The sequence below is a fragment of the Gymnogyps californianus genome, chromosome 3 (genome assembly GCF_018139145.2).
Source record: "Gymnogyps californianus isolate 813 chromosome 3, ASM1813914v2, whole genome shotgun sequence".
Lineage (NCBI taxonomy): Eukaryota > Metazoa > Chordata > Aves > Accipitriformes > Cathartidae > Gymnogyps > Gymnogyps californianus.
Window position 1 is genome coordinate 12,687,083 of NC_059473.1, and position 26,381 is coordinate 12,713,463.

Consider the following 26,381-nt stretch of genomic DNA (forward strand, 5'->3'; position numbering starts at 1 on the left):
AAGCTGCTTTTGTATTTTAGGTAACGTGCTCTAATTTCTCATCTCTAACTGATTTAATGACTTTCTCCTTTCTGTATGAAAGAATGCCTACAGAGTCGCTGGCAGTAATGCTGAATTAGTAAAGCTGCTTTTTTGTGTAATTTTAATGTTAACAAACAAATGGACCAAAACTACACTTCTCTTGAGTTGACGTGTCCACTAATCACGGGTCAGATCCCCCTGTTTGCTGTGATAGAGACTGCTGCAGCTATAACCCAGAACAGAGGAAGGTAACCCTTCTTTTAAGAGTTTGGAGAAGGAAATAATTCCTGATTTTTGGAAGATCTGGGGATGGAAAGTCGGAAAATAGCAGCAAGAATTAAGTACTAATATAAAAGTTCCTAGCAAGATTTAGAAATAAAGGCAGAAGAAAAATGGAATGAAACAGCATTCAGATTTAGTGTGGACCGTCTCATATATCTGCCTTTTTTTGCAACAGCAATATTAAATGACACCAGCAGAGAATAAAGGGAGAACAATGTACACATGAGTTTGCTTTTGTGACGTGGCTCAGAAAAGGCTGGATTAAGTCCATACTTTAATATTACAGCTTCAGTTTTCCTGTCACAGTCAACATGTTGGATAAGTGGACATGCCTCTCTAAGAGAAGAGAAATGTCATTGGTAAGATGATTATTTTAAGTAGATAAAAACACACTAACCCATTAAATTGTCTCAATCTCTAGAACTTCCGTTTCGAATTTCATGCTAATTTATGTTATGAACTAACACTGTCCTTTTTTATAGACACTACAGAGACAAGTGTTGTACATGTAACACAGCTGGAGAGAGATACCATTTTGGTGTGTTTGGATTGTAAGTTTTAGTATCAACTAAATATATACGTATGCATGTACATGCATACTGTCTGTCTTCAAATTAGGTTATATATTGAAGATTAATTCTTGGTTGACATATCCTGTTTATTGTCTAGGCTGCATAAAAATAGTGAATCTGCAAGGCAGGTTAAAATCCAGCCGCAAACTGTCATCGGAGCTCACGTTTGACTTTCAGATTGAATCAATAGGTAAGTTGGATTTCATTATTAATATTGAACATCTGGATAGACTAGAGAGCTGAGCAATCACCAACCGTATGAAATTTAACAAGAGCAAGTGCTGGATTCTGCACCTGGGATGGGGTAATCCTGGTTATACATATAAACTGGGGGATGAGAGGCTGGAGAGCAGCCCTGCGGGAAGAGATCTGGGGGTTTGGGTTGATGGCAAGCTGAAGATGAGTCAACAGTGTGCCCTGGCAGCCAAAAGGGCCAACTGTGCCCTGGGGTGCATCAAGCACAATATAGCTAGCCGGTCGAGGGAGGTGATTGTCCCACTCTACACTGCACTGGTGCGGCCCCACCTCAAGTACTGTGTGCAGTTTTGGGTGCCTCAATGTAAGAAGGACATCAAACTATTAAAAGGTGTCCAGAGGAGGGAGACCAAGATGGTGAAAGGTCTCAAGGGCAAGACTTATGAGAAGCCGCTGAGGTCACTTGGTTTGTTCAGCTTGGAGAAGAGAAGGCTGAGGGGTGACCTCATTGCAGTCTACAGCTTCCTAAAGGGGGGCAGCAGAGGGGGAGGTGCTGATCTCCTCTAACTGGTGACCAGTTGTCGTGGTTTAAACCAGCCAGCAACTAAGCACCACAGCCACTTGCTCACTCCCCCCTGCCAGTGGGATCGGGGAGAGAGTAATAAGAGTAAAAATTAGAAAACTCATGGGTTGAGATAAAGACAGTTTAAGTAAAGCAAAAGCAGCGCGCACAAGCAAAGCAAAACAAGGAATTCATTCACTACTTCCCATCGGCAGGCAGGTGTTCAGCCATCTCCAAGAAAGCAGGGCTCCATCAGGCATAATGGTTACTTGGGAAGACAAATGCCATCACTCCGAACATCCCCCCTCTTCCTTCTTCTTCCCCCAGCTTTATATGCTGAGCATGACATCATATGGTATGGAATATCCCTTCGGTCAGTTGGGGTCAGCTGTCCCAGCTGTGTCCCCTCCCAACTTCTTGTGCACCCCCAGCCTACTCGCTGGTGGGGTGGTGTGAGAAGCAGAAAAGGCCTTGCCTCTGTGCAAGCACTGCTCAGCAATAATGAAAACATCCCTGTATTATCAACACTGTTCTCAGCACAAATCCGAAATACAGCCCCATACTAGCTTCTATGAAGAAAATTAACTCTATCCCAGCCAAAACCAGCACACCAGTGATAGGACACATGGAAATGGTATGAAGCTGTGTCAGAGGAAGTTCAGATTGGACATTAGGAAAAGGCTCTTCACTGAGAGGGTGGTCGGTCACTGGAACAGGCTCCCCACAGAAGTGGTCATGGCACAAAGCCTGTCAGAGTTCAAGGAGCATCTGGACAATGCTCTTAGTCATACAGTTTAGTTTTAGGTAGTCCTGTGAGGAGCAGAGAGTTGGACTCGATGATCCTTATGGGTCCCTTCCAACTCAAGATATTCTATGATTAACTTGTTTACTGTTACAGTACAGAATTAGAGATGCTAACTGTCAAGTTTTTGGCATTTGAAACACTTATCTCGCGCATTTCACTTTGTGTGAGAAGGCTCAGCACGCTAGGTAACATGCTTCCCTAGGAGCAATTGGAATGGAGTAATAACCCTGGAGTCTTCCCTGACTAGGCTAAATGTCTTGGGAATATGATGGAGACCTTCAGCCTGTGAAGGAATACCTTAACACAACCTACATGAACTCTGTGAATCACTCATGGCTAACTCATTCTGCATGTGTGTTCATGCAGTCCCATTTTATAAAGCAGCTCAAAGGCTAAATTATATGGCATGTCACACTTCAGGTAAATTTTGTTTTCTTGTGAAGAATCTGAACGAATTAGATTTGTGAAACAGAAAGAATACATTTATTTTGACAATTCTCCAGTGGTTACATAGCTGGATTGCATCACATGCTTTTGAGAGAGGGGTGAGGGAGGATGTGTGCACAGATGGAGGGTAGCACCAGCAGAGGAGGAGCAGTGGGAACAAAAATAATGAGTTGGAGGGAATTTACTTCTGAGAAGCTTTAAAGTTTCAGGCACTTCAAACATAATGTCCCACAGAGAAGAGGACCAAAGAACATTGTCATGGAAAACATTACTTTTATGGCTCCTGTTGGTTAGGAATGGGGGGAAGGAAGGAGTACATGTTCTTGAAGCTGCTCACTGTGGGATCTCTGCATGTGCTGTAGTCCTCTCTCTGCTCATCACAAACGAGCTACCAGTGTCCTGTTCTGGCCTGGTAGTGTCTCCAAAGAGCTCTGCTCTCTTTCCTGCATACCTGCCCAGAGGCAGGATGCTAGATGCAGGTGGGACAGATTCTTCCTGGGGATGTACACACTTGCCCTTTCTTTCAGGAAGGCCCTAGACCCATTTCCTTTCACAGGGTTCAAATGCAGGTGTCTGTCACCACGTTTGTGACAAGGGGAAGGGCTGGGAAGTAGAGGGCTCTGTAAAGCTTTGCGTTGCTATTGCAGAAGGACCATATTAGCCAATAGTTGCTGGGAAAGTGAAAAATTTGCAGTATCCCTGTAACTTTTCTGCTAAAATTCAATGTATATTTTCTGCTATTATTAGAGTGAGGAGGGGTTTCCCATTCAAAGGAAAGGACATGTTTAGGACTAGACAGAAGGACAGTTTTAGAACTTTTTCTGGTTCGATGGGAATATTTTTAAACCCTGCTCATTAAACAAACAAATAAATATATAAATGCAGCTACTTTTGAGGCAGGTTCAGCGATTCCTGTGAGGCATTTTGCAGTCTGTGTGGGTGAACATGATACAATAAAATATACATGCACAAATTTCAAAATTGCAGTTATATGCTTTTGGCCTTAAAAGCACGAGTTGACATTATGCCTCAAAACTGATTCCAGTGTTCTTTGTTACCAGTCTGTCTACAAGACAGTGTGTTAGCATTCTGGAAACATGGCATGCAAGGAAGGAGTTTTAGATCAAATGAGGTGAGTACTGCATTTTGCTTCAAATTCTAGCTTCTAATATAAGCAAAGTAGAGGATGAATGCATAATGCTGTGGTCTGAAAAAGAGTAAAACATTTTCAGTAACTTCCTAGGTTAGACCTGGAAGCTGGAGTCTCATTCTCAGTGCGTTTCATAAGCTACAAACTAATTAATGAAGCTATACAAGAGCCCCTGTCAGGTCTAACATACAAAGCAGAAAGCAACAAGAGACCGGACCATGATGCCATAGAAAATATCCAAGCCTAATTCTTGGTAACATTAATCTTCTTCACCTTAAATTGCTTTGAAGACCAGTGTCAGTCCCTTAGCCTCTCATTTGTGGATACCAAAATTTGGGCTTTGCCAGTAGTTGCACACTCCACTACTGAGCTTTAGTTTTTTGTCACAGTGTCAAATGAGTTGCCTGTTGTTTTTTAGTCTCTTCCATGTTCCCTGGCTTACAAATACTTTGAAGGTTTTAGTGCCCAGCTTTCACAAGAAGTATTTTCCATTCTCAGGAGAAAAATGTCAGACTGACCTAAAGATTTTTTTCTAAAATTTCTGTGTAGGCCCTTTTTTCAACCAGTTTGATGTGATTTTAGACATAGTCAAACCATTGTAAGTACCTTCCCAACTCCTTTTTTTCTTGCTGCAAACCTTGTGCATCTGTGTGTTAGTGGAAATGTTGTGCTTAGTAGGATTTTAATGAGTGTTTTAATTTGGTTATTAAAGAATGTTTGCAAACTTCACCAGTTGTTTCATCAGTGTTGCATTGGCTGAGAAATTGAGCTCATTATGACTAATTGTATTTTAAGGTACACATACAGTCACACCGTGCCAAGCTTAGATATTCTACATTGTTACACAACTACATTTATTTGCACAAAGCCACAGTTGACCTAATCTGTGCTGACAGTAAGCCTACTCTTTGTGGGAAGTTGGACCAAAGACTAGAGTCAGACGACTACTTATTTCCAAGTCTGCAAATGGTTCTTGTGGCATTTGTGCATATTTGATCCCCAGGCATGATTGTCCTTCTCCCAAGAACTCATAATGGTGAACTGCAGCACCCTGCTGTTAGCACAGACCGTGAGGAGATGATGCCGCTAGGCACTTCTCCAACTCCAGACTCCTGCTAGCACCATTCTGCAAGGCTCAGTGGATTACTCCACCCATTGGCACTCAGTAGCTCTGATCCAGTTGTTAGAGGACATGCCCCAGAGTGCTGCAGCGGAAGTGGATGCTTTATATTGTTTATGTAAAGCATAAGGAACACTGTCTTCTTGCTTTGTTACTGTCAAGCCAAAGCCAGCACCTAAATGAAGAACAGAAGGCAGAACTGAGCTGTTGTCAGAAAGCAAGCCACCCAAAACTGTTTCTCTGTAGAACATGTCTAGGGTAAGCTCTCAGGCCTTTTTAAATTCTTTCTCTCTCCTGGCTGTCCTACTAGCCACAGCTATTAAGAAAAAAATAAATTCATTTTCATCTGTAATATGAAAAGCCTGCATTACCAGGCTCAGATCTTGACCATATTTGTTACTTTTGGGGAATTTTATACTATGTAGTATGTAGGAAGTGGTTACATGGGACAAAAACCTGACCAACCTCACTTTGCAGCATGTTTGTCTGTGAAGACATTATTAGCTCAGATTCCCTAATCTAGTATCAGTTGGTCTAATTGGGGATGATTGGAGCTGCTTGCAAGGTTATTTCCTTCCACAACTGTGACCTTCCACAGTGCTTTGATTGAGTGGAGAGAATGAAACAGGGAACTGTGTGAATTCTGAGACAAGACGCTCAAAATTTGGGCCAAGATTGTGCAGACTCAGCCCCACAAGCAGGAAGTAATTTTCTTAAAGTGGGGAACTTCATTGTTGTGAATTAAAATTCTCTTGCGAGTTCTCCGTGACAGAAGTTAATTCACGAAGTCAGCTAACACTACTAGGATCTGGGAAGGAGAGAAGAATCTCTTCTTTCCTCAAGAATGTGAAATGTGGCTGTGTAGAAAAGGAGCCTTGTAAACAGTGCTGCCTGTTCACTGTGTAACTTGATATCCTTTGGAGTATGCAGTGGGCTTAGGTTGACGTTATTGATTAACATGATGTTTTCTTTGGTGCTTTGGTATTCATGTGATCGTAAAGATGTGTTACACAAGTACAATTCACCCGCAGTAAACAAAGCTCTGTTGCACTAGTCTGAAATGTAAAAATACTATGTTTTCTTTTCACAATGGGCATAAGTACCACAAATTAGATTATGTTTCTCTGTTAAGGTTTTCAGAATATGAACTTACTGCATCATTACTGTGATTCAGAATTTCAACAAAATGCATTTTATGTGTGATTTACCTGACCCATTTTGGATATCTACTCTAGAGTGAGACAAATTGCACCCTACAGCTACCTATTTCAGTCATGGCTGTAAAGAAAATTGCACCGGTAGCTCAGATGCTGTGCAGTGGTGAGCCCTGCTGTTGTGCTTGCAGTTGCTACCAGAGGAATTCACATAATGTGGCAGGAATTACAGAAAACTTTTAGATCTCATTTAAAAATGACAGTTGCATTAAATTCTCTAGCAGATTTAAATCAGCAGTAAATTGGTAACATCAGTCATAGCCAATTCTTTTCTCTAGGTTGATTTTAAAAACAAAATAAAAACACTTGTGAACTTAACATGTAAACACTTGTCTTATTTTTGTCTAGATCACACAAGAAATTTCTGATAATACAAGGATATTCAGGCTTCTGGGATCTGACAGGTATGAAGAGAAGTGAACATGGCATGCTAAAATGGAAGAATAATGTGTGTTCCTGCTACCTTGTAAAAGTTCTTTTTGCTTGTTTCTTGTGACTCCTTTTTTAGCTATCTTACTCATTCCTCTGTGTGCATGTCTACCTTTCAGCCCTTCAAGTTTAATTCTCTTTCTTCAAAAAGGAAAGAAAAAAAAATTTCTTCTAAAAGTGATTGCGGACTTCCGGAAGTACTCAGCCATGCTAGCAAGCTCCTATTTGGCTGTAGTCACAATCTCCAGGAGTGTCTTCCTTCTTGTGCTGTAATCTTTTGTTTAACTTGGTGAAATCTTTACTTTCAGATGCTCTGCTGCAGTAGCTCATCAAGATCTACTTCTTGAGACAAATGCAAAAAATACTTAAAAAATTAAATATTTCACTTTCACACCCAGAAGGGAACTCTACCAGTTGTCCTCCCAACATGACAGCTCAGATCTTGTAAGAGCTCTTGATAGTTTCCAGCATAGCTGTTCTTTGGCATCTGCTTTGCAGGACACTAGCACTGTGTCTGTCTGACCCATCAGATACCAGCCTGCCAAGTCAGTAACTGCTATTTTAGGAGTGTCACTGACTTCCTCAACTTTCTCTGCCCTGCTGTCGAACTCTGTACTTCTGTAACAGCCACAAAAACAGCAGATGTTTTGTCTTCTGGGGAGTGCATGTTGATGTGACGGTTTCACCAGTAATGTATTCAAATGAAGCGCAAAGATAGGCTTTAATTTTTCTTTTGAGAATTGCCTCTGTCTTATGCCACTCACAGTAAACTCACTCTCTTGTGGCATCTTAGAACTACCAGAAAAGCTTCACATCAACCAAAGGCTATCCCCACATTCTGCTGCTCCAAGCTTGATGCACAGCCCTGTAATTACGCATAAGATCAACAGCAGTGAATGGTGCTGTGGCTTTATTGGCTAGCTACCAGCAATTTTTGCTGTCTGGGGGTTGAGGATTCTGCCTTACGTGCAATACCTGATAGCTTTTTAGTAATGGGTAGTTGTAAGTAATACTCATCTCTGACCTGAGGGGTTTACTCTCTCTGTACCAGTGAGGTGTGCGTGGAGCTCAGTTTTATTATGTCATTTCTCTTAGTTGTTGAGAGACAGCACAGCTCAATTTAAAAATGAGTCTGACTTCACAATTCACATTGCAAATCATTGCCTTGGAAAAATGATGTCCTCTTCCCCAAATATGGTTCCGTCTATTTCTGGCTTGTGCTAATAGTCTCCCAAGTCTGAGACAATGTTTAAAGACTTTATACTGCAATAAACATTAATTCCAGTTTCTTCAGATACCATTTTGCTTGCAGTTCTGTCATATTTTGTGCTTGAGCCGTGAAACCTTTTTCCAGTAACACATGTCATTTCCTAGGCAGTTCATAGGAACTGGGTTCTGAGAAGCCAAAAAACTGACATCCGTCTGATAAGAGCTTGTGTGTTGTTTCTCCTGGTGAGCAGGGAATGCCTCATGGCGTGAGGTGCCATTCCCTTTGCGGAGCACATTGAGCAGAGGGTAGGTTTTCTGAGTGATAGTTTTGAAGCAAGCAACCTCTCCTTGGGTGAATGCACAATAGATGGATTTGAATTTCCCACAGTCTACCTTCACTTCAGGGTGTTTGTGGAGGAGAATTCAATCATGAACATCCTGGTCCATTTAGCAGTTTTAGCAGTTCTTGCCTGATTAAAAAAAAATCTCAAATAGTTTATGAAACAGAATTGTGACTGCTAATTTCTCTCCTTTGAAGAGAAAGATCTGATCTAGGACATCCCTTACGGTCTTTGCAGTTGTAGTATAGGTCCAGCTAACCCAGCCACCTGTCTCCAATGTTGGCCAAAAGTGGATGGCAAGAAAAGAGTAAGAGAACATTCTGCACATTCCTTTCCTTGAGGACTTTCTCAGCTTGCAAGTCTTTGTCTCTGGGACTTTCAGAGCTGGAGGAAGTTTCTGTGGGTTTAGGTTACACGGGCTCAGGGAAAGACTAGAAATGCTCACAGAAGAGTCAGCTTTGGTCATCTGTCATGTCCAATGGCAAAGGGCAGACTAATGACTTCCAGAACTAGAGCCTGATTAATGGGTTAGCTTTGCAAACCTCTGGGGAAGCACAAGCCCAGGCAGTAGGGGAGTAATGGACCCTCTTCAGAAGCCCCCACTGAAAGGATGAGAGGCAACAGGCATACATTGCAGCAAGGGAAATTCCAGCTGGATAAAAGAGGGGAAAACATCGTGGTGAGGATGGTTGAACACTGCAGTAGGAGCCCAGAGAGGCTGTGGGAGATCCTTGGAGACCTTGCCTGGACAAGATCCTGAGCTAGCTTTGAGGTTGGCCTTGCTTTGAGCAGCTTTTGGATTAGAGGCATCCAGGGAAAGCGAAATGACCACTGGTCAGATGGATCCTGGGAAAGAATATTTACAGTTAATATCCAGGGATGTTTTTAAATGAAGGCTTGCTTGACGTTGTGGCTTTTTTATTTTCATTTTAGGGTCGTGGTGCTGGAGAGTAGGCCAACGGATAACCCAACAGCCAACAGCAATTTATATATCCTGGCAGGGCATGAGAACAGTTACTGAGAACAGCGCATGGCAGGCATCTCACTGTGACAAGAGAACAGTCCTGCTGCAGCAGCATTCATGGCTGGCTGAAATTGCACAAAAGCTGCAGTAACCCCACTTCAGTTACTTTATAATTTATTGTGGTATGAGAGGAAGATGAGAATTGTTTGTGGTATGGACACATAAGCATTATGATACCACAGAAGTGCTTAATTTACTGTATGTAATCTTTGTACATATGCAGTATTTTTCAGTGAAACTTCTTGCTGAAGACCTACACTGACTTTCTGTAGATAGTGGTCCTCCTGTTAAGTACAAGTGTCTTACCTGTACAGATGTAAAAGTCACTGAGGATGCAAAAATGAAATCGGGGTACTATTTTAAGGACTTATGTGTTTATTATAAAGTGGGATGCTAGCAACAAATACAGTACATTTAACAACACTATTGTATTTTATTGTATGTAATTTACTAATACAAATAAATCTTAACTTTTAGAAATTGTAACCAAGGCTGTAATCAGATTACAATCTTGTTTTAATTTTGATGCAACACACTGGTGTTCATGTTTGCACAACATATTGAGATGTGATGTATTTAGTCACAAAGGTAAGCTGTGACTTTGTGGATATGACTTGGGCTTCAAAATTCCTTTTTTTAGTTTACTTGGGTAGTTTTCTTTGTGAAACAAACCAGTTAAACACCTGTATTTTTATATTTAATTAAAACTCTCCTTATGATTACTTCTCTATGCTTGAAAACAATACTTTCTGGATGGGTGTCAGTCCCAGACTAGTGGTACCTGGCTGTAACACTGCAATAGGTGTTTGAATTACTAGTGTATACAATGATAAAAATTAGTATTACTGTTCATCTTACTAAATAGTTTCATATCACAATGAAAAGGAGCAACATTCCACATTGTGGAAATGGCTCAAAGATGTTGCCATTTTGACTTTTTTTTGGCCTTATAACCATTTTCACACTTCTTGATTTAGGATGTTAACACATGGCCAAAATAATTTAGTTACTACCTCATTCAAACAATACAATGGTTACTACACATCACAGGAACTTAGTTTTGATCAGAAGTATTTTTGATTGCTATTTTCCAATGGAGTATGTAAATGCCAAGTTTTAGCAAAATGCACACATTTGACTCCTTTTTTTGTATATGTTCTTTATATTTTATTGTGATAATATACACTAAAACCAAACTAAATTTAAAGTGATTTATGGCCTGCATTATTGTTGTGATTGGTAATGCTTTGAAATATGTTCCCTAATGTATATAATGTAAAATAAACTTTTTTAACATGTTGTTGTACAATTAGATTATCACCTGCACTGATTTTCCACATAAGACTAAAATGGAACATACTGAGTTTTGAATTCTGCTATTAAATGTTTGTGCCAAACACAGAAGCTGGGCATTTCTGAATGTATGAATGGTCAGACTGCTGGAGGTCAACTCAATTTAGGCTAGCACTTGAGGGTAGGCATTAATACCCTTTTGGCCTTTAGGCAATGGATACATGTATTTGAGGTAAGTTTTTCCAAATTCCAGCTTGTTTGATTTCTTCCCTCCATCATCTGCTTTTCCACCTCTGTTGATTGCAAAACTGATTTTTTTTCAGCAGGGCTTTTTTTCTGCCTGTGGGACTCAAGCTCGCTGCCTCTGCTGGCCCCATCTTGTCTGCTCCCTTGCATTGAACCTCAGATCCACCCTGTGGGAGAGGTGGTAATGCAAGCCCCGCTGCTGAGAAGCTGAATTCTCAGAAGTGGCGAGGACTTGCGTGTGTTTCACAGCACGCTTGTGCTGCTGCCCAAGGGGGATTTCCATCCTGTCTCCCATGAACTATTCCTCGCTTTGACGTGCAAAAAGTAGCTAAATTTTAACCAAGTACAGTATAGCTGATGTGCTATAAACATGCTTCCTTCTGTGGGGTTTCTGCAGCAGCTGTGGCCAAGTGTCTTGCTGTTTGGGGCTGTTGTACAGGGAACAGGAGCTAAGGGATACTGGGTTTTATTCTGGTTGAGCATTTTTGGTACAAGAATGCATGCTGGGATGCAGCTGGAAGAGCTAAAAATAAGAGGACAGGGTAATGGCACGTGAGAAGAAGGGGAGCATTGTGCTAGGGCAGGCTTGTCTCAAATCTGTTGGTATAGCCAGGATAGCTTTGCTCGCCACATGCTGCTCTCCAGCCTGAAAGACGAGGAAGAAGCTGAAGGGTTCCTGCGTTTTGAGGAATTGTCCTGTTGCAGGATCTGGGGTCTGTGGCACAAAACGGCTCCTCGGCTGGCAGCTCCCCTCAGCTGAGCCCAGGAGCCTAGATGTCTGGTAGAGCAAAAGGTCTCCTTTGCTAGACCTGCAATTGCCAGTTGCCTTGAGCCATGCTCGGTGGGAGCTTCCACCACCCCCATCCTGATGTAATTGGGATCAGTGTGTGGCTGACTGACAGGAGCACGGTCAGCCACCAGGAAACCGAATCACAGGCACGATGAGGTTAGTGTAAGGCTTCTGCCTACAGCTAGTTGATACAACTTCTCTAACAACCTGTGCAGCTTCCCTTTTTCTCCTCACAGCCCCTTCCACTCTGGCTGTTATCTCTGGCTTCTAGTTAGTGGTCCTAGCCGCTCACAGGTGGAAGTGTGTTGTGATGTAGCTGTGCAACAGGGCATTCACCAACCTGACAGCAAAGCTTGATCAGTGCAGGGGCTGAGCTCGGGTCTCAGTCCAAACTGAGCTTTCTTAAAGAGAACAAAGAAGTGGGGTGGTTTGGGTCCATTGCAGAAGTGCTCCTGGAAGCTGGGAGGATGGGATCGAACACTGCTTTTATCCTGTTCTTGCACATCTCTCCATGCGGTGCTGCCTGCCCCGTCAGAAACAGGATCTGGTGACCTGAAAAAGAGGGGTGTCAGATTCAAGTTCTGCGTCCCACTGCCCTTGACTGAAACCAAGAGCTGTGCAAGGTGAAGCACGTGTAGCTGGCTGCCTGTTCCTTGAGCTTTGCCACTGGGACCTCATGATGGGGCTGGGGGAACCCAGCAATGCTACGAGCAGTGATGAGGATGGCTGCATTTCCCAGGCAGGGGGGCGTTTCTTACACTCCACAGGGTTCAGCTTTAGCAATAGCACTGCTGGTTTTTGAAGGAATCTACATGAAAAGGTGGGGAAAAAAGCTGGTAAAACCAGGGAACGTGCCAAAACCTCTTGTTTCCCTTCAAGGAAACACTCCAGGTTGATCTAAAATATGGGTTATAGGGAGTCATGTTTCAGGCCTGTGTCGTCTATTGAGAGGTGCAGAAGGAGCTGGGGGAACGTGTCTGGGGAGGGGGACATGGACCCTTGTAGGCTCTCAAGTCTTCATTGCGGACAGCAATGCTGGGTTTGCTGTCTGCTCGGCATCATCCTCTACAATACAGCTGCATTACTGTTGCTAGAGGTCTTCCCTCCTTGGGCAGCACCTCCTTGGGTGCAGATTTTCCCTTTAGAGCTAATTTAAATCCAACACGTTCAAATTCAGGTCCCCCTTGTGTTGATCTGACAGGCAGCTACTCCTAGCACTGTCTTGCAGGCTGAATAGAGGAGTACATCGTCAGCTCCTGGCAGTCCTTCCTGATGGCGCCTCCTCACATTCCTCATGGCAGCTGCTGGGGATAAAGGGGTGCCATCACTCTTTGTAAGCCCCTGTTGCTCAGCCAGCCCTCGGGACAGTGAAGCGCTGCTATGACCCTCCACCTCGTCCTCCTCTCCCTCCTCGAGCTGCACTGGGGGATCCCAAGTGTCCCCATGCCACCCACAGACATTGTACACCCCTGTAAAGTCACCACTGCACTGGCTGCAGCCTTTGGTTTCTGCTCCTGACAGCAACGGCAGTGAGTCTCATCTTCACTTCTTGACGTATGGGCAGGTCATCCTGCTGCCTGGCTCCCCGCACCTCTCTGTGCCACTGAGCTTCCTCTGTCCACTCATGATTCAACTCTTCTGTCACTATATCCCTATGAAAGCAGTCCCCAGCTTTCAACTCTGTGCTCTTCCCTGCAAGAGCTTGCACCATAACAAGCACCCAGACAGCTGCAGTCCTTCCTCCAGGTCCTTTGGCACCCTCACCTTGGAGATGTGTACATCCATACGTGGTAACCACCAGCACCTGTGCCTGACTGCGCTTCACCTGCCTATGCTCTCCACCACGGATGGGGTGCAAAGCCAGTGGCCTGGGACAGCAACTACTGGGCGAACAACGTCCTATTGCTCTCAGTTGTCCACTCCCTTCAGTGGACCCATGGGATTTTTCCCATCCCACCATACAGGCTGGTTTATTTGCCACAAGCAGTGAAGCAACAGCTCCTCAGACAGCCCTGGAGATAGTTACGTCTTGTTTAGTTGTTTTCCAAGCAAAACTGCACCCTCCCATGTGGCACACGAAATGAGTGAGCGTGATCAGGTGGAGGCCAGTGAAGAACCTGGACCACCCTGTCGGCACTAATAAACTCAGGATGGTCCCAGGCAGGGGTCACTGAAAAAGCACTGAAAGTCAGGAGAGGAAGGCTATCAGCTGGTACTGGCAGCTATGGGTGGAGGGAGAGCTCAGGCCCAGACTGTCCCATTGCCTTACCAAATGTTTGAACCGACTGAACACAGTGCCTGCAATCTCATGTTACCCAACGCTGTTTTGTTTGAAGGGAAGACATGCTGTAGACCATTCACTGGTATTTAGGAGTCCTGGCACCTTCATCTCCAAATGGAGGGGCTGGAGAAGCAGAGCACTGGTGCAGTTTTACACCCAGTGTTGCATGTACTTGGGAGCAGCTGAAGACTTAAACTTCAACAGATTGATTTTCCATCATAAGGCAGCGAGTGCAACAGCTCCGCAGTCTATGAGATGCTGTGATGGTGTCTCTGAATGCACAGGCAGGCTGCTAGACCAAGCAAATAGCTCTGAGACGTGAATATTCCTGCCTTTCATCCTTGTTCCAGCAAGCTCAAAGCAGAAGTCTGACTCCTTCAGACAGCAGTATCTGTCTGGAGGAAAAATGCCTGAAGTGGAGCTTCAGGGTGAAGACAGCTCTTTCTGAGAGGTTCCATCCATTACCTGCTAAAGCACTGCTCAGCGTCTCACGAACATCTCCCATCCTCAGAGCGCTTCACAAAGACTAATTAAGTGAGCCTCCCAAAAGGCATACCATTCCTGACAGGTGTCTGCACGACCAGCCCTTGAGATGAAGGGAGACTCAGCAGCCTCTGTCCAAGCAATCCGTGCGGGTACTTTGCTCCACTCGCAACTGGGAAGCTGGTCCTAAACCTTCCTTCCAGTGACCAGTGAAGGTTTTCATACATCTATCTCCCTCCCTGTGCTCCCTAATAGCAGCTCACTATTTCCTCCTCTGGTCCTCGGGCTCTTTTGGCCCCGTGCCTTGCAAAGCAGACCATAATGGTTTGCTTTTCTTCTCCAGCATTGTCCTCCTCCCTCTGCCCTGCCAGGTCCCGCAGACCACCACAGACTTTGTCCTGTCTAAAGCACTGGGCTTTATTTGCATTCCGGCTTTACTTTTTCTGGCCTTTTTTCCAAGAACCAAGCTTACTTTTCACCCTTGAGGCTGTTCTTGTGCTGCTTGGATGGAGTATTTATTGATCTCTGATCTTGGTCCCCATGTGAGATGACGGTGTCTTTCAAACAGGGAGTGACAGAGCTCTCCAGGAAACAGTAACACCACCCCACTGCCTCCAGCTCTGAGCAGATGGTTGTCGCAGGCAGATGCTGTCTCCTTGTGCTCCAGGTCACCCTGGCAAGGGAGGCTGGTGAGAAGCCAGCAGTGAGGAGATCAGCCATGGTCTACAGGGAGCAAAGCCTTGGGGGCATTATTATCAGCATGCCCGCAGAGGCACTAGCCAGGAGAGGGGTTGAGGGGCCTTGCCTGCCCCAGCACAGCTCCACTGGGGTTTGACGTGGATCCAAAGCCCTCTCTTCCCCAGGCCTCCGCAGCGCTGTGTGGGGCCACCACCCCTCCATTGCTGGACCCTTGCTGGGTGGGCATGGCTCCTAGCCTGGCCTGTGTGGCTGAGGAATCCCAATGGCTCCCCAGGGCCCTGTCCCCTCCCCAGGCCGTACCCAAGGGCCCTGGCTGGGCCCTGCTCTCCCAGGGTCGCTCGGCGGCTGCCGAGGGCAGGCAGAGCAGGGGCTGCACGGAGGGCCTGGCGGCCCGCGGCCGTTCCCACACCGCTGCAGTGGCGAGGGAGCAGCCGCGGCGGGGCAGCACGGCGGTGCCCGGGCGGCGGGAGGGCTCGCAAGCCCCCACTGCACCCGTGCTGGCCCCTCCGCGCCACCCGGCTCGCTCAGGGAGCACTGCAAGTTCCCCCGGCCCCGCGGAACTACGCGGCGCCTCCCACCGGCAGGGGGCGCGCGGGGGGTGTGGCCACCTCGTGAAGTCACTTCCGCCGGAGAGGGGAGGAGGAAGGTCCCCGACCACGCGTCGCTGGGGCGCATGCGCTGCGGCCGCCAACCGTGCGGGCGAGGAGAGGAGCCTGGAGAGCGGGGAGGCGGCGGCGCTCGCGCTCCGGGCGCCCGACCCCGCCCCTCGTGGCCCGCGCGCCGAGCCGCGTGACCCCGCTCCCGCCGCCCCCTCCCGCTGCCCCCCGCCGCCCCCCAGGGCGACCACCGAGAGCCGGGGGCGGGGAATGCTGCAGCCGCCGCCTCCCCCTGCCGCTGCGGGCCTGCCGCCGCCGCCGGCGGGGGGCCGCCGGGCCTCCTGCTGAGGGGCGCCGAGCCCTCCCGCGGCGGCCTCCTCGCGGCGCCCGGCCCGGCCTGCCCCGCCCGCCTCCCCGAGCGGGCCGGGCCCGGCGGCACCATGCAGGCGCAGCCGCTGCTCTACGAGTTCTTTAGCGAGGAGAACGCGCCCAAGTGGCGGGGACTGCTGGTGCCCGCCCTCAAGAAGGTGAGGGGGAGCGGGGTCCCCTGCCCCGGCGGGCAGGGCCGCGGGAGCTGGGGCTCGTCCCGGGGCCCGTCGCGGCGGCCCGGCCTCGGCGCGGGATGGGCCGCAGCCGGCGCGGCGCCTCGGCCGAGCCGGGGCAGCGGGGCCGGCCGGCGCTCCCCGCGCTCTGGAAGTGGCTTTAGGGCTCGGCGGAGGTCGGTCGTTGCCACCCTGCCAGGCGGGCGCCTGCCTCGGTGGGTGCCGCGGAGGGGGGGCCCCGGCGTCCCCGCTCAGGGCCCGGCGCCGTCGGCGGCCGCGGGAGCCGCGCTGGGGCGATGCTCTGACAGACGGAGCCGTGTAGATAAAAACTGGTTAATGGACACGCGGGTCCCGGTCCCCCTTCGCCGAGAAGGAAGCAAGCAGTGCTGCTGCGGGTTTCTGCTAGGCTCCCTTAGCATCCAGAAGTGACATGGCTGGGGGGGGGGGGGGGGGCGTGATCGTTATGAGGAACTGCTGAGAGAATTTTGGTTAATTAGTGTTCGGGCTTAATGACTTTTAGTTAAGCTTCTCTTAGTTTAAATACCTTTTTGCTGAGAAGGCTTCATTACGACAAACTAGCAAGTCTTGCTCCTTCGGGATGGTGAAGCTTGTACCTGTGGTGTGGAAAGAGTTTATTTGGAAGAGAGAAAAAATGGTGAGGGCTCCTCTTCCACTTCTGCAGCTAGAGCCCAGAAAGTAGAAGGCTTAAGAAACAAGAGGTTTCTGACACCGTTGCTTGAACTGGCTTCACATTGCAGAACTTGACACTTCTTAGTTGTACACAGCAACGTTTTATGAGTCTGTCTAGTTACAGCGATTAACTGCAACTTTTGCGTAAAAGACTTGCTCCTAGGGCTAGTTGAACTATTGCATCTTCCAGTATGGATTGGAAGTCTCAAGTGTTGCAGTTGTACCGGTTCGGTATTTCTTCCTGATTTCCTTTTGCAATGGATTGCCTCGCTTTTCTGGGCATGCTCTTTGAGGTCTCCAACACTGTGTGGTTTTACCCAGTTCTTGGAAGTCTTCTTGCTTGTCTAATCCGTAGCATGTACTGGTAAAGTCTTATCCCTGGTCAGTAGTAACTTCTTTGAAACTATACTTCTGCACTAACCATGCAACTCGCTGCTTCTTGTGGTGCTTGTAAGCATTTGGACAGCCATCTGACTGAAGCCTGCTTGGAAACCAGAGCTACCCGAGGTCTCAACCAGCAAGAGCTCGTTCCTTTGGAGGATGGTTTATTCCATGGTATAGCAGAGGTTTGTCCAATTTGGAATGAGGCTCAGTGCTAACTACTGGAGGATGTAGAGTGAGGATTCGAGGCAAGTATGAGCTAAGACTTTGGAATTACTTGCTACATCTGAAGTGCAAGATTTCTTCCCGGTGGACAAGCCATTCGTGAAGTCACCCTGCAAGATGCTTGCTGAAGGAGTTGGATAAATTCCTTGGGGGGGAAAAGGAATTCTGGAGTCTGAAGTCAACAGAGAAGGCCAACGATGACAAGCTACCACAGATGACAAACTGGCCCTGCAAGGTATAGTTGTCTTGGTTTTGTTGTGCTGTGCTCTCTCTCTTACCGTGGGTAGAGGGGTGGCAGGAGTGAGGTGGAGTTAGTTCTGACAGCTTCACACTCAAACTTGTAACTGTCTGGCAGGTGTTAACTCTTTTAACCTCAGTTCTTCATGAGATCACCACCTGTTTCTTATCTTCTCTCAGGCTATTGCCCCCTGTGCTCCAGAAGCATAGTCTTCTGCTGCTTACTATTGCTGTCCTTGTAAAGGTAGAAATGAAGAATCTGTCCGTATTGTCACCTGCTTTACTGAACAGCCAAATACTTGAGTTACAGGAAAACTAAATGGCAGATGAAAATATTAAATTATTATCTTAATGGCTTATTCATTAATGGAGAAACCAAATTGAGTGTTTTACTAACCAATAGTAGTGTTGGTTAGGGTGTTTAGCCCTGATAAAGGCCCCATAAGGTAATGAACCTGTCATAGGTGGCAGGTAAAACCATGAACATTGCAGCGTACTTGCTTTGACAATCATCTGTCACTGTTCACAAGACAGGTGTGAAACTGCAGCTTTGCAGCCAGTGGGTTTGAGACACCGACCCCTTGCTCTGCTAGCCAAAGACCTGAGCTGTACCTGGAGGCCAGCATGTGGAACTAGTAAAGTAGAGAATGTGGCAGCATATGCCAGTGAGGTTAAAGGGCACAACTGTCCTGGAGCGAAACTAGTGCCTTGTGGCTTTGTCTGCTGAATTGCCAGAGCATACTATCTCAGTAGTAGTCAGATTATCTGAAGCTCATGTACCTCCTGTCGTTACTAGAGGAGAACCTTTCCTTTGTTTCCCCCGTTAGCTGACCACATGCTGACACTCATTCTCAGGTAGTGACAGCAAGCTGCTTTCTGAACTCCACCTTGAAACCAGGTAGATGCACAAAAAAGATTGTGATGATTTCCTGCATAGCTGGAAATGAGACTTAATAGTTTGGGAAGACCTATGTTGAATTAATATCTCTGATGAGGAGAGTGGCATTTAATTTAACATTGTTAAAGTATATATACCAGGATGGAGTGTTCACAGCTATTGGGGAAAGCTGCCACACGTGGACTGAATCATTAAAATGCCATTGCCCTTTTGTAACTGTGAGTTGGCTTGTAATGCGGAGCTCAAACTACAGCCTCGGAATTGCTTTCTTAAAAACAATAGGTATTGTTGAATCATTGCAAATAGCTTTCTTTTTCCCAATGAGTTATTTTGATTCTATTTTTTTTATCAAGCAACAAAACCAAGAATATGTAGTAAGAATAAATCTCTTCCTAAATCAACAGATTCTTAGGAGAGCATGCCTCGTATTTCATTAGACATGAACCTTTACAATAGAACTGTATTTGCATTGAAGAGCTGCATTTGCAAAAAGCAGCTCTTATACCATTCAGATCATAATGTAATCCCTTTTCTTCTGATTCTCCTTCAGATGCTCTCAAGATAGACTCCAGTGCAGTCAATTAGGAAGAAAATGGTGTGTACTGAGATGCTTCTCTGCCTGGTCACTGTTATTTTGAAGCAGTAAAAGAGGAGTGTTGCAGAGATCCTTGGTTGCTGATGAAAGACAGTAATTGTGATGATGAGGTACAAGAAAAGGAAGTAAGAATAACAGCTGGTGTCTGAAATTGTAGTTGCAGAGATGGACAGAAGGTGAGAATGCTGAAGACGGAGGATTCAAGACACATGAAACACCAGAGCTCTTGGGTGGCTAGAGATGGAGATACATGGCTTTTAATACACCTTGGAAAACGGACGCAGAAGGGACACTTGCAAAGTGATGCCTTTTCCAACATTGATGTTCCTTCGCTAGTGAATTTATACACTTTATTCTGGTCATAACCTTCTGGATAGTTTTTCCCAAACATCTTTCCTTGTGGCTTCGTCTTGCTTGTATAACTCTTGCTTATGCAGTCAGAATTTCGCTGCATGCCTATGACTTGCTTCTTCCCTGATATGTTGGTTTGTACAGTAGAAAGCCTGTCATCCTTATGGATTGATACCTTAAGCAATTCAGTAATTGAGAAAAACAAAAGAACTTTCTTATTGTACAGGTATTCCGCTGTTTGCATACCTCAAGTTATTTTCAATCAGTTGAGCAATTAACAAGGGGTGCTGTCGGAATTTGTTGTGATCAAAATGATTGGACTGATGTCACTTGACAGCTGAAGGGGATTTGCTTCCTCAGTTAAGGAAACTGTTCCAGATAGCGTCCTTCCAGGTACTCCATGTATCATATAGTCAGTCTTCTGTACCTTTCATGGAGCAAAAGATATGAGAAAAGCTGCTTCAGTGACTACAGAGTGCTCAGGAAGCTGTGACTGACAAAGATATTTCTACCTGACTTTTAATTACCTAGTTCTTCAAATTGATGATAGTCCAGTTGCCACTTGCTACTCAGAATGGCACTTCTTATTTTTGGCACTGCTTCACTGCAGATGTACAACATCCTTAATTTCTGATCGCTTTGGGTTCTCTGTTCTTCTGATGGCTGTGGAGGATAAAGTTAAGATCCTCCTACAGTTCAAGTGTTTACTGTAGGTTTTTTCACATGCTCACTGGTGCAGTGTAAAAATAAGGGTTATAACAGTGAAGACTTTCAAAGTTACTGAAGTGAAGAAAATTCTTCCCTCGCCCCAGAAAAGCCTGCTCTGTGGCCAAGTAATTTCTACTAATAATCCGTTGAATAAACTGTGTCTGCGAAGGTTTAGAAAAGGTTTAGAAAAATGCTTATAATCAGTAAAGTTTCACCCTCTCTAGTAGTGCTTTGGAAAACAGCTTGGCCTGTCATCTCATTACAGCTTCTTCCATTTTATTATCAAAATGCTGTGGTAAATATGATGGGGTTTTTTCGTTAGATGCTTTCTTACAAGCACTTCAGCCGCAAACAAGGAAGACTGGCAGCATGGCAGTACCTGTACGCAGCAGCGAAGCACAGTTGTTCTCTAGCAGGTGTTGGTTTTTGATTCATACTGTGACTTCTTGCCAGAATCCCAGTAGATGGGTAGTCTTGCCCAGATATGAAAAAAATTGTCTCTAACCAACAGTAGATGCTTTGTTTTTATTTCAGTTTGTTATGTAGCTTTAGAATGATTTCCTTCTGTTATGTACTTTTCTGAAGCTGCTGGACCTTCTGCTGCTCCTGATGGGACTCGGTTCGGTATTGTTCTCTCTGCAGCCTTTCACGCATAGGATTTTTATGGTGTGTTCTGTATTTAGCAGAACAACTGAGAACCATGAGCCTCATGGCGTTGATTGTTAATGATGATTTGGGAGCATTACGCTGGTGGTTTTGTGTAACACGTGAAGTTGCTTTAAGTCTTTGGAGAGGTTTTTTCATCGTAAGTTGAAATTTTTCAGTTTTATGATCAACATAAATTAGGCTTTTCCTCATGGCCACGTGAGGAAGAGGTAACCAAAAACCTAAGGAAGTGAAGTTCCTAAGCTAAGGAAGTGTGGTTTAGTATTAATCAGATTGTTAAATTCACTGTGTGACCCTTCCTTTCTTACCTGTTGTCAAACACCTCTTTCTAGTGCAGAATGAACTGCTGAGTGTCAGTTTAGACTGGGGTTTGGGTCATCTTGTGAACAGCGTAGGAGTTGTTGTGTTGGACCAGTCAGAGACCAAGCCTCTGTGTAAGCTGAAGCTGTTCGATCTGCAGTCCTTTAACTGAAACTTGTTTCTGGGTTTGGTCTAGGTCCCTACTGCTTCCCATGAGGCTTGTGGGAGTGTTTATATTCTAATTTATTATGTAGAGTTTGAAAGGAATGGTTTGAGAAAGCTTTATATAAAATAAGTTGCTAAGGGTTATAAAGTAAGACCATATATATTTATCTTTGTATTATTCATTAAGCACATTTTTTTAGTTGATTTCATTGACTTTTTCTGGCAGTTTAGATTTATGGTTGCCTAATTTTTAAGCTGTTGCTATTCCTGACAGAAATTCCTTGCTTTTGTTGATTTTTAAGGGAAGGACAAAAAACCCAAAACCAACCAACCAACCAAAAACCCAAAAAAACCCCAAACCACAACAATGACCAAGTGGTCATATAGGATTTTCCTGAAGTGCTACAAATTTTCTTAAGCAGACGCTGCTTTTCTCTGCTCACGTTCTTATACAGAGCATGAAAAGCTGTTCAAGAAATGCTGGCTCTGCTTATCTTCAAATAAAGAGAATCCTAGTCATTTCCATCTTGAGAATTAAAAAAGACTGAGAAGATTGAACATTCAAAAAAGTGATCAGATGCATGAAAATGGAGCCATGGAGGCAAGGATTTGTAGCTGATGTAGATTGTATTTGTCTATTAGAATTTATTGGGGTATTTTGAAGAATTGAAGCTTTTGTGAAAAGATCTTAAGCTGCTCTTTTAGTAATTTCCCTTATCATAAGATAGACGTTTTGGTGTGTGTGTAGGAGGGAAGGGATGGGTTCTGTCATTATTTAAGGGAGAGGTTAAATGTTTAGATACGAATCTTATCTAAACATCACAACACTTCAGAAGTTGTTAGTCTGTTTGTCATGTGTATTCCTAACATAGGACTGTGAAGGATCTGGTGGGATTCAAGCCATACTCCTTCTTTTCAAGGGTGATAAGGCAGGGTGGCCCAGTTTTTTTTAGTTTAAAATCTGAACTGACTTTATGAGAACGATGGAAACCCCCTGGTAACTTGATCTTTTTTGAAACTGGTCACGTGATGGTGTATGCTAACAGATGTTCTCATTTCTTGTCTTCTCTTACTAAATCTTGCATCTTACCCAGTCTTGCATCATGTCTTAGATAATGGACTTCTTGGGACTTGCTTTGAGTACCCTCAAATAACACTGTTTCATTCTCAGTCTGAGCCTTTAGGTACTACAGTAGTGCAGATACTAAAATTACATGTTTCTATGATAATTGTACACCAAGCTATCCTGTAATTTTCCTTGTTAGTCTAGTTGTTTTCTTGCTTTTGCTTGTATGACTTTGAACCCTAAATGATACTAAATCTCACTTAAGTAGCAATGAAGCTTACTTACTACCTACTTAATATAGATAAACTATGCTGGCAAGCCAATGGCACCTCATGATGTTTTCCTCTTCTGAGGTGGATATTCTACTAAAGTAGAGCTTGATAGTGCCAGAAGACAATGCCCTTTGAGAATAATGATGTAATTGCCCCCCAAACATAAATGCTTAGGAAAAATGTTTGGAACTTTATCTCCCGAACTAGGAGTAGGTTATTGTTGTAGACTCTGTTTAGGCTGACTATGGATAATGTTTCAGGTCACGGCCTGATGTGGTATTTTTGTTTGTTTGTTCTTATTCGTATAGACTCTGTGTTACAGACCGAAAGAGTTGTGATGAGGCTATTTAAGTCTACAGTCTGTTTTCTAAGTAAAGGAGAAAATAGGGCTGCTCTTCATCACTCCAGTTTATCATGCTCTGTATTTTTACTATTGGATTGACTTTGTATTTTGAGAAGCGTTAAATTACCAAGTGCTAGAGTATACTGTAGGGAGAAAGTAATACAAATTTGTTCAGTTCTGCTTTAAAAAAAACATTAAAGGCAGCATCTTCCAGGCAGCTCAGATCAGCTCTGATCTTTAAGAGAATACTTCTGCAAGTCTGTAATTTCTGGCGTTAAGATGTTCCAAGCTGGTACAGTATTTCAGATGTCAGTGTTTGAATTGTAAATAATGCTTGGGACTGCTGGGCATGCTGTTATTCGGGTACCTCCACAAACACACTCTGTTGCTGTGCACGGTGAAGTTCTTAGGAAAAATGAAACTTGGCATAATCAAAATAGTTGCATTAGCTAGTCAAATGGAGAGAAGTTCTCCTGTTCTATTTTTGCCAGAGTGCTTTTAAGTTAAAAAAGCCATAACTGCTGGAGATGTTTTTTAAGACCTGCTGCATAAGGGTATGCAGTCTGCAAGAATCTAAACGCATGATCTAGTGTATTTAAATCTCAACAGTAGTTAAATAAGCACCAGGACTATGCCCAGACATGAAGTTTTCAAATTAATGAGTGCCTTAGCAGGCAAGTGGATTTCTATTTGAGGCTATTGTGTGTTTGAACTTCATAACATTTAATTCTTGCTATAACTGCAAACAGGAATGAACACTCAGGTGTGACATTAAATAATTATGGCACCATTATTTGAATATAGACATGGGTTTAATATTTGGATCAGACAGATTGTTGGGGTTTGGTTTAAGGTGGTTAAGCTCTTGTGTTAGTGATTGAGAGAACTGGAGGCATTTTGAGTTGTGTGCAGTGGAATGGTAAAATGATGAAATTGGGGCTTGAAAGATGTGTTGCGAAAGTTAGCAGTCAGCTTGCTCTGGCATAGTGTTTGCCATCGGTGTAGGATTGAGATTAAACTGCCTGTCTGTTTAAACTCTGAAGCACTGAGCTTTGCGTACCAGAAATCTAAACTGGTTAAAACTGTGCTATTTTGTGAACTACGGAAGCGCAAAGGAAAGCTATACTGGAGGCTTGTTTCAGAAGTTAAATGACTGTCTGGAAAAATAATGGGAGGAGCAAGGAGGATCATGCCTCAGTGGATTTACACCAGGGAGAATTTACAGACACTTAATGACATACAAGTAAACATATGGGGACCAAACTTCAAAATCTCTGAACTGCCACTTAACGCTAGGACAACACTGGGGCCTTTTTTGAAGTGTTTTTTACTCTAGAGACTGACATCTTTTTAAAAAATCAGTATGGAAACAAACTTCTAAATCTTATTTTAGTGAGAGCTAATTGAGAATGGATTAAATAATTTTATGGCTAAATACTGCTGAAGTCACTGCTGTTTCTGTAGTGCGCTCTCTGTGAAAAAAGTTCTGTATTTCATTATTGTAGATTGAGGGATGAACAATGAGTTGCGGAAGGGAGAAAACCCCATGTCTTAAATGTCTTGTACAAACAGTGGTTTAAGAGCTAGGGGAGAAAGATGAATATATGCAGGGTTTTTAAACAGTTTTCTTAATTGCAGTGCTAAGCAGTGTTATTGATTAGCTGTTTTCTTGACATTAAACGTCACTTACAGTGATTTAGGTACATTTAACGTTTGAGATTTGTGTTTCTATCAGGTGTAGATGAGTGTTTCACTCATGTTTGTCTGATGTGCCTTAACAGAGCTACATTTTGGGTTGGATTTTTCTAAGCTGTTTGGCTCATTCTTTTGTCATATTTTCTTGCAAGTAAAGCATGTGGTTTGGGGAAGAACAAAACTCAAAGCTTGAATTCTTCTATTTCCTATAGGTTCAGGTGCAAGTCCATCCTAAACTTTCCTCTACTGAAGATGCGTTACAGTATGTGGAGGAGTTAATTCTCCAGTTGTTAAGTATGTTGTGTCAAGCCCAACCAAGAAGTTTTCTGGATGTAGAGGTATAGAGAATAATTATTACAAATCTGTAATAATTTGAACTGTTACATGAAAAGTTAACATTAATCATTTCACAATGTAAAAAGGAAAGCAGTAATTATGTATCTTTATGTAGCAGAACCTTCTGCATAAAGCCTGCTGAGTTATCTAATAGCTGATTTTCATATCAATTGAATTTGTTGTTCAATGCACAGTAAAACTATCTCTGAACTGTATTAGTGTATAATAAATGGTGAGTCTAACTTGTGTACATAAAGTTGACTGGTTCCTTTCAAAAGACCTTTTTTCCCCACTGATACTGCATGCAAACTATGGGTGCTTAGTCTGAGGCTCTGTGCTGCTTTCTCAGCATGGTGATTTAGGCTGATATACCACCCGCCGTCCCAGAAATTTGAACAAAAATAGTTCAGTCACTTTCTCAGAACGAGTTGAGGAACACTTCTTTCCTTTATATCGAAACCTCTTGTCTTACAATTGCCTTTTCAAAGACCTACAACCTCTGTTGCTCAGAAAAGCAGCTTGATGTTTGAGAAGAGGGCTTGATCTGAGAAGAGTTTCCCTATCTGAGAAACAAATTAGTTAAGCTAAATGAGTTAAGCTTCTAAGCCCATGCATATCTTGGTAGCCCTTTGTGCTTAACCATCATCAGAAGAATTTGGTGCCAAGCTACAGATTCCATGTGCAGTGTGCCTGTTGGTTTCCGGTACTCAGGGGCTGTCCCTGTGCCGGGTTAGGAAACAAAACAAGATGCAACTTCCTCACGTTCTGAAGAAAGTGGACTAATGGCAAAAAAACCCCAAAACCCAAAAATCCCTTTAAAAAAGAAAAAAAAAGGTAGCTGTCTCTGAGCTCAAGATTTGTGAATTTCATCCTTCATCTTCTCTTTTGATCACTGACACCTCAAATGGTGTTCCAGTGTCCCCTTTAATGGCTGGCCTGTTTTGCAACATCATTCTAGTCTGGCAGCTCAAGAGACAAGAGGTTTGTGGAAGATTGTTTAATGCTGTGTTTTAAACAATGCTAACAAAAAACTTGACACACAGCGTTGCATTATGGGTCTTACGGCTGTGAAGTCAGGATGAGAAATGCGAGAATTAGAGATGATCAAGCGACCTCGATTTATTCCCTTTGTGTTTATGCATAATGATGCTG

At 44.3% G+C, this 26,381-nt stretch overlaps 2 protein-coding genes across 8 annotated transcripts in view; both read left to right on the top strand.

The window, feature by feature from the left end:
* Nucleotides 1–10,680, top strand: part of MAP4K3 (mitogen-activated protein kinase kinase kinase kinase 3) — an 85,888-nt gene extending 75,208 nt beyond the window's left edge. For all 6 annotated transcript variants that reach the window (XM_050893152.1, XM_050893155.1, XM_050893154.1 and 3 more), the window contains 5 exons: nt 786–854; nt 973–1,065; nt 3,946–4,016; nt 6,717–6,772; nt 9,281–10,680. In XM_050893152.1, coding sequence (XP_050749109.1) covers nt 786–854; nt 973–1,065; nt 3,946–4,016; nt 6,717–6,772; nt 9,281–9,368 — 377 coding nt within the window. In that variant the 3' untranslated portion in view covers nt 9,369–10,680. The remainder of the gene's footprint in view (nt 1–785; nt 855–972; nt 1,066–3,945; nt 4,017–6,716; nt 6,773–9,280) is intronic.
* Nucleotides 10,681–15,961: 5,281 nt separating this feature from the next.
* SOS1 (SOS Ras/Rac guanine nucleotide exchange factor 1) overlaps nt 15,962–26,381 on the top strand; it is a 52,734-nt gene continuing 42,314 nt past the window's right edge. Inside the window, exons 1-2 of one of the 2 annotated variants that reach the window (XM_050893293.1) lie at nt 15,962–16,286; nt 25,106–25,231. In XM_050893293.1, the coding sequence (XP_050749250.1) occupies nt 16,200–16,286; nt 25,106–25,231 (213 nt within the window). In that variant the 5' untranslated portion in view covers nt 15,962–16,199. Of the gene's footprint in view, nt 16,287–19,349; nt 19,504–25,105; nt 25,232–26,381 lie in introns of those variants that run through there. The other variant, XM_050893292.1, reaches the window with a different exon arrangement.